Raw genomic sequence first — 8145 nt, forward strand, 5'->3', positions numbered from 1 at the left:
CCCCCCCCCCCAATATACTGTTTGGTGTGGCGCTCAGCTGTCTCACTCCTGTGACCTGGCATGAGTAGTACAGAGCTTCCCCTGCTGTGGCAAAGACTCCTGGAGGAAGTGGGGGGGATTCCTCTATCCCTTCTCCCCCCCCAAGCTTTTGTAGCAGTGTGGGAAGCCCTGCCCCTGCCCAGTAAGGCACCACAAGCACCATATCTTGGGGTAGGAAAGCAGCATTTCATTTGTGCACTCACCCTTACCTCCCCAGATGCATACATTGGTGGGTTGTAGTGGGGGTGCAGTGCTAGACTCTACCACTCCTGTGGCTGGGCCAGCAGCACAGGGCTTCCACCACTGCTGCAAAGATTCCTGGTTGGGGAGATCCTGGCACCCCCTCTGAATTGGTGAGCAGGGCAGGTGCCCTGCTTGTCTTGCCCTATTTACATTCCTAGTGGGGACTAGTTTGGTCTACAAGCAGCAGAAGATGAGGATTAGCGTTCACCAGCAACTTAAAGGTGCAAGTATTGTAACTGAAATAGGGGCTGAAGAAACAAGTGAGGTGGGGAAGAGTAGTAGACAGTATGGCCCAAGTGAATGAGCTGCCCTTAATTCTACTTGTGAAGAACTGATGGCGGAGTTCAGAAGTGAGAACATGAGTCAGAAGACAAATATATACCAAGTTATGCTGCCTGTAGGAACTTGGTAAAACGAAAGGGCAGTTTTCAGTTGATCTCAAGCCTAGTCTCAATTTTCCATATTGAGAACTAAGAACAAGTTGGGGTTTTTTTTCCACATAGCAATACTTTGCATTCACAGTTCTTCAACAGCTGCCAACTGCATCGCCCCTTCTGTGCTTCCTCTTCATATTCACCTGTTGCCTAATTAATCTCCTGTCAAGATGCACAACATAGATTTTTATCTTTGCACCACTACACTGTAACCATTGGCACACAGTAACTATTTAACCTCTTCTATATTCTCATTTTACCCAGGGCAAATACCTTTTGATCCTGTCACTGAGAAGAGTTGGTTATCCAAATAGAAAAGAAATAGACTTCAGTTTCCATCAGATGCTTAGAAAGTTGAGTTTTTACAGCAAAAGTTGCTGTCTTTTAAAATTTACTGTCAGGTCATAGTCCAAGTGAAATCTGAAGAGGTTTGGGAAAGTTGATAAAATGAAGTCCTCATTCAAGCAGAAATAGAAAACAATCTTATCATAGCTCAAGTGAACTCTATGTTAGTACTTTAACTGTGCCTTGCACTTGTTTCAGAACAAAGATTTCTGTTAAGTGCCATTTTGGAGTGATTGGTCACTTGTACAGAACTGAAACTTGGTTTATAAATTCATTTCAAATCCCATCTCTCTTCACCTCTCTATTTGGGAAAGATAAAATTAGAGGGTTTTTTTTTTTACTTCAAGGTAGGTTTATCAGTTTTCTAAAAGTAAGCATAAAGTCTGTAATTTGTCAACCCCTGCTGGAAGGGAGAATAATTGCAGTAAAGAAAGGAAATACAGTATTTGTATCTATATTTATTCTTTTCCCATTGGCTGGTCATAAATTCTTTCCTTGTGGATTCTAAGCATTTTAGGATTGATTGTTGCATTGTTACTGTTCCTTCCAAATCAGAAGGATGCCAGCTCATTTACTTGCATTACTACTGCATTTTGCTTTGGGATGGATTTCTGTGCGATGACTATTGTTCCCAGTGTATCTCTGTTTCGTTAAGTACTTACGAAGGCATTGATAGTGTATTTAGTGCCTTCTGCCAGTAGATTTCAAAGCATAATCAAAGCATTATTTCTGAGAACAGTTCTCAGTCTATAGGTCCCCTGTGAGGCAAGTTTTCCTTGGACTTCTAGAATTCCCCATATTAGCTTGTTAGTAGTGCAGAAAGGTTCCTTTATTGGGAACTTTTGAAACAACTCATCTGTGCTGAAGCTTTCTGTTAATTATATAGGTCATATTGAAACCATGTAGCTTCTATGTCTTTAGGACAGCATAGGAAGAATATGAAGTTAATCCAGCTGCAGAAGATTATGACAGGTTTAAGCCTGCCTACTTTTCATGCTTTGCTATCAGCCTAAAACATTCCAAAGATCTGTAATAAACTTTTACATGCTAGTATCTGAGTCTGTACCTTATATTTTTCTTTCTTCTGGTACTGGTTTGGAGAGTTCAGTATAAGTTTTCTCCCTTGCACTATACTATGTGTGTTGATTTTGTTTCTTGCAGGTAGACTGGGTGCAGTGCGATGGTGGCTGTGACGAGTGGTTTCATCAAGTGTGTGTTGGCGTCTCTCCAGAAATGGCTGAGAATGAAGATTACATCTGTATAAACTGTGCAAAGAAACCAATGCAGGGGCCAAGTCGCCCAGTACATGTATCACCACCCCCTTTCTTACTGAGACTCGAGGAGGACCTCAAGGGGACTAGTTAGCAGCTAGCTGGTCTCTGGGATTTGTTGGGAACTGGACCATGAGACCCTACTGAAAGTGGGTGGTTTGAAGCTAATGTAGCCACTGAGCCTCACTTCCAAGGACATACAGCCCTGCAGCAGAAATGGTCCCTTCCTAATAGCTGGCTTCCCCTGTACAATGGTGATGTCAGAGGCACAGTGGTACCAACTCATCTATGCAGACACCACCTTGTTGCACGTTCCAGCCAATGTTTTAACTCAAGTGTTTGCAGCTGTGAGTGTGGTGGATGCCCTCAGAGACTAAACAAACATGGCTGTTGGATGGGACACTTTGGTGTGTTAGCAGTGCATTTAGGAAGTGGGGTTGGCCTGGAATTTGTGGGCAGTGGCTAGAGCTTTCAGCCTGACCAGATATCTCCATGGGGGCATATTATCCATGCAGAGCTTTTGGAAGTTACCTTAAGCCAGGTGGCCTCTCATGTTAGCTGAGCCAAGAGGGCAGTGTATGGGGATAATGAACCTGCCTCCATGCCAGGGCAGCTCACACTACACTGTGGGAATGGGAGTGGGTGGATCAATTTGTTAGTTTCTCTTTTGTAGCTAGAGGGCAAAGGAGCTCAAGGTCTCAGATATCAGCACTGGTTCTGTTTACCAAAAAGAAACCTAACCCTACTCCACTAAATATATTCTTTTTTTTCCTGAGGGGCACAGTCAATCTTCCTGTCCTGAGCATGGTCACAAAGCATCAGTTAAGACATCTAGCCATGCCTGAGGTTGGAAAACAGAGCGCTTCCTCATTAAAGGAGTTGCTTCTCCTCTTCTAGGCTTCATTGGTGTCCTGTGCCCCTGTATGTTACAGTTGTCTGACACAGGATGAAGCTGGTGAAGAGGTGCAGTAACATAGGATCCAGCTTCTGTGATCTGTACCTAGGGATGGGGAAGAAAGTGGACAACCCACTTACCTCACAGGTTACACTGATGTACTTCTGTGAGAACTTCCATTCACAAGTATTTCCAGTATCACTAGGCTACAGACATGGCCTCGAGTGATATCAGCAAGCAGTCTGCAGATACTGTCCAGAGCACAGATCCTGTGCCTGCTGGCTTTGCTGGATACCAGCCTACAATCAGCAGTAGTTCCTGTTTGAAGTTGTCCCTGGCTTTGCCAGGGGCTAGAAGGCTTGGGTTAATCCTGGGTGACAATTGTTTTAGTAAATCCATTTTTAAAAGAGGACTTGTTTTTACTTTTTTCTAAATGTCTCAGACTACTGACTTGTTCTATAAATAGATTATTTTTCTTTGATTTTTTTATACTTACCACTGTTACCAGCAGCACAGAGACAGAGGTTCACAAAGGAAAAACCTGCCCATGGGCTTGGGTTTTTTTTACTCCATTCCTTCCTTGTAGTACAAGGAATTAGCAGTTACCTTCCGCATCCTAGCCAGACCAGCTGCCTGTGTTTAAATAGGTAAATACATTTCATGTGCTACCTTCGTGTTTGGGTTTGTTCATGTTAGTGGGGCACCTGGGGCCTTGCTGACGCTAGTCTTTGCTGGCTTTATGTATGTGAATGTCTAAAGCCGGCCACTGTGCTGTCTCGCCCCTTTTCCTATTGTGTTTCCATTCTTTTGCAGTTCTAGGAGTGTTGTAAGTAGTGTCCAGTCTTACTAGAAGCTGGGCTGGGATTTAAAAAAATATTGACAAAAATGAGTGTTCTGTCTTGACTCTTCCTTGTCCCTTCTCTTGAACTCTAATATATTAAAGAGGGTTTTTCAGCTGACTCAGATACCAGACAACATTTTCCATCCAAAAACTGTAACTAGAAAGTCCAACTTGGCATACTTCCGTTACGTTAGTTTCCCCAGATTGTTTGTCTGTGCCCAACACCTGGGAAGCGATGATTAACATGCTTTAAAGGAAGAGACCTGTACTGTTAGCCACAGGAGAAGAGGCTTAGGCACCAGTGGGGAAGGTAGAATGTCAAGAGGCTTGACTATCTACCCAGAGGGTGAGAAATTGACTTACAGTGGTAAGCCATAATTTCAGCTGCTTGCAGATTTAGTTCAGTAACTATATCCAGTAGATGAAATTGTTGCCTGGGAGTAATGTTGAGAGAGCATCTTATTTCCATTTATATACATATATAGCAATCTTTCATGCAACTGGGCACTTGCTGTTATTTGTTTCAAATTTATAAATATTCCTCTTAGCATTCCTTTGATTTTGATAAACCAGTAAGAAAGTCTTACCTTCTTTTACATGTCAAAGGTTAATATATTCTGCCTCTTCTTATTGGAGGCTGTGTTTAGCCTTCTCCTGTGGAGGAGACAGAGGACCCACTGGCTTTAGAGGTGAATGCTTCTGTAAGAAATCTGAAGAATGCAAGAGACTGGAATTCTTTCATCACTCCTAAAATACATAACTTAATGAGGGGAAAAACAGGATTTGAATTTCCTCTTAATTCAGTAATTTGAACAGGCTTTGGCTTTGTGGAGACAGTTCTCTACACACTTTCCTTGTGAAGAGAACCCATAAGGAAATTGTTAACAAATAATAAATGTCCACGGTTCCCTGAATTGAGATGAGAATCGTGGTGCCTTCCAAAGTGTGCAGGGAGCATTGAGGGAAAAGCTACCAGCTAAAGATGCACTATTCAGTCACTCTTAACTATTCCTTACAAAGGGAGAGAACTGGAAACAGCTAAAAGTTGTGGGCAGGTATTGAAATTGGACTGTTTGAATCAATCATCTTCATGTTACCACTTTGAAAGGCTGATATACTTTTTACTTTCTGAGAAGCCTTGCTGACTTTGTTTACTGATGTGCAGTTTCATTTCAAGTAAGCTTTTTCAAAAACAATATAGAGGCCCATAGTTAATTCTACATCTTAATGTGTTATCTTTGTTTAAAAAATAAAACATAACCCCTTTCAAAAGGTGACTGATAGTTTAAGATTCCCACAATCCTGATTTAAATGTTAATACTTTTGGAAAGCTTATAGAAAAAGCAGCAATGATAAAATGCTATTAAAAAGCACAGAACCTTAGTTGCTTAACAGCAAAACTAAAACAAATGAAGCAAAACATATCTTCTTACACTTCCAAAATGTTTCAGATGTGGTGAATCTCAGCTGTAATAACAAGACTTATACATTATGTGCAAAATATATCATCTGGTGTATCCACATTTCTGAATAATCCCATATTGCACTCTGCAAAAGAAGATAATCATAATTTGTGGAGTTCATCTTCATGAGACTCTCTTTTTCATAAAACCTGAGAGAGAAACATCCACCACCTAGCTACCAGATGGAAGACACTCCCAGAGAGCTTAGCAGGTATTCAAAAAGCATTAGTATTAATGTGGTTAATGAAAGTACCTACTGCTAGCTAAATGGTTATACACGTTGGATGTATACACTTAGGTTTCATCTGGAACTCTAAAACCTCATGCTTCATAGCACAAATTAATTAACTTAGCAGTTTGGAAGTTCTGTGCAAAGGTTATTCCATAATTCCCACCAGAAATTTTTGTACTTTTCTTTATACAGGCTTCAGTGATGGGGAATTGCTTTCCCCATTGCTGAATTATAGCCACATGTAGGCTCCCATAGCAGCTGTTTGATAGCTTATGACAAGACTGCACAGCTGTTCAGGTCAAAAAGTCAAGAATACAGTGTCCTGTTGATACTCAACTTATTTTAGGATTATTGTATTGAAGTTACTACAGTCTTTTAAGACTATTGGGTTAATAATTTATGGACAATGGGTTTGGGTGATAGAAACCAATATTAGTCAGCATTTTTGTTGCAGATCTCATTCAAAAGATGATGCTTTCTCACTCTGCTCATTAGTTTTGTTAACTATAAAGGAATAATTGCTATCTACTAAATTCACAAACAGCTTTTTTGCAGCAGTTTTTCCATGTACGGCCTCAGCATGATTGTTTAGAAAGACCAAGCTAACAGTAAAATATGTAATAGCTTTACCTATTATAACCATTTTAGATAGGTAAACTGATGGAGAATGAACTAGAAAATGTCCAGACCCTTCTTCATATGCACAGTAAGTAGTTACTAGGCAGCTTTCTGCCCTTTGCCCTGTATAATAGAACCAGCCTTCCAAGATAAATGCCAGTTGTGGCTAGGCTAGAGCCATCTCTCTTGTCAGCAGGTGAGTTCTTCAAGGTTACTAGTAAAGGAATGCATAGTAAAAAGAACCTCCAACCCCACCCCAAGTATCAGCAACGTGGAGAACATGCTACTTTTTCTTCCTGCATGTGGGGGTTTAAACTTTAGTTGTCTGTACGTGTTAAAAGGAGGGATGAGAACTCTTTGTTCATTTTCCATATTGTAAATTATAGATGGATATATTTTTTGAAGTCAGTTTCATAACATTTGATTTGGATACAGAAGTGTCCATGCCCCTGTGACCCACCCATTATAAACAGAATTAAGACCATCTTTAGTTAGAGAGATGAAAATGGGAAGGAGCAAGGTCCATTAGATCACACTAATCTGCAGCCACAAGCAATAATGTAAGTAGAAGTGGGTGAACAGGCACAAGCCCCAGGCACTGAATAAGGGGGTGCTGGAATGGATGCAGCTATGGGTTGTGTTGGGTGGGGCTAGGAGCCAGGTCATGATCCAGGGAGGCTCTAGGGTCCTGGTAGCTATGTGCTGCGTAGGAAAGAGCAGGGGGTGAAAATGGTGGGAAGAGAGGGGCACTGATTTTAGGGGTTTTGCTTCTTTGCTCAGCATGATGATGTTCAATGGCACCTGCTTTTGGGGGGTGGGGGCTATGAAAGGCTTAATTCCTGGCTGGAGGACACCTTCCCCATTGGTACTGGGACCCTAGAGCCCTGAATCTTGACCTTCTGGGTCCTGGATAGCAGCTAAAACCCATAGCTGCCCAGAACCCAAATTCTACCAGATACATGCCTCTGCTTCCTCTTTCCTTCCTAGTTCTCACTCAGGTGCCAAAGGAGTCCAGTAAGTCTACCTGAGCCAAACATGATGTTCATTTGGAATACCAACAGTCATATTTTAACAGTACCAGACATGGAGGAGTGAAAAATGGACAAGACAGCTGCAAACTTCATAACTAAAGTTCAGTACAAATTAAAGTTACATGATAAGGGTAATGAAACAAATAGGAATACTTCAGGGAATGGCAGTCTGTTTCTAATTAGACATAAGAAGGGAGGCCCCTAGTTTTGTTTTTTTTTTTATGAAACAGCCTCTAGTCCACAAAAGGCATTGGTAATCCCAATAAAAATCAACTTCCTTTCTCCGGTGAGAGCTTGTCCATAAACATGCTTTCACTCTGGGAGGCATGTGCCCTTCCCCTCCCTCTTCTTCTGTCCTTTCTGATCTTAGTGCATACTTTACCCTTTCTTTTGTATCTGTACCATATGGTGTCTTGCCTCATTCTGTTTGGCCTTTATCTCTAAGAACTTTTGCTCTTGTTTCTGTTTTTCTCTGTCTTCATGATTTCTCCTGGAGTCTTTTTTTTTTTTTGCCTGTAAGCATCCTGTTTCGTGGAAAACAATCCATTTGAAAGTCTTCCCTTCAGGGCCAGAAGAAAGTGTGAAGCCAGGTTCTGTACAAGTTTGTGTTGGCCTCTGATCCTAGAGCACAAGACTTTACTAGATGCCAGGCTTCTGAGGATACAGCTTCTTGGAAGAGGCCATTGACTTCTTGTGCCAAAGACTTGTGGATTGCAGATCTAGAGGAAGGTCT

The 8145-nt window shown here is 41.6% G+C and overlaps 1 protein-coding gene across 3 annotated transcripts in view; it reads left to right on the forward strand.

Moving 5' to 3' along the window:
* The window catches only part of KDM5A (lysine demethylase 5A), an 83785-nt gene extending 77003 nt beyond the window's left edge, over nt 1-6782 (forward strand). For all 3 annotated transcript variants that reach the window (XM_019544584.1, XM_019544583.1, XM_019544586.1), the window contains one exon: nt 2223-6782. In XM_019544584.1, the coding sequence (XP_019400129.1) occupies nt 2223-2426 (204 nt within the window). In that variant the 3' untranslated portion in view covers nt 2427-6782. The remainder of the gene's footprint in view (nt 1-2222) is intronic.
* The last annotated feature ends 1363 nt before the right edge of the window (nt 6783-8145 follow it).

The sequence above is a fragment of the Crocodylus porosus genome, unplaced genomic scaffold, assembly GCF_001723895.1.
Source record: "Crocodylus porosus isolate Cpor-Errol unplaced genomic scaffold, CroPor_comp1, whole genome shotgun sequence".
In the NCBI taxonomy this organism is placed as follows: Eukaryota; Metazoa; Chordata; order Crocodylia; family Crocodylidae; genus Crocodylus; species Crocodylus porosus.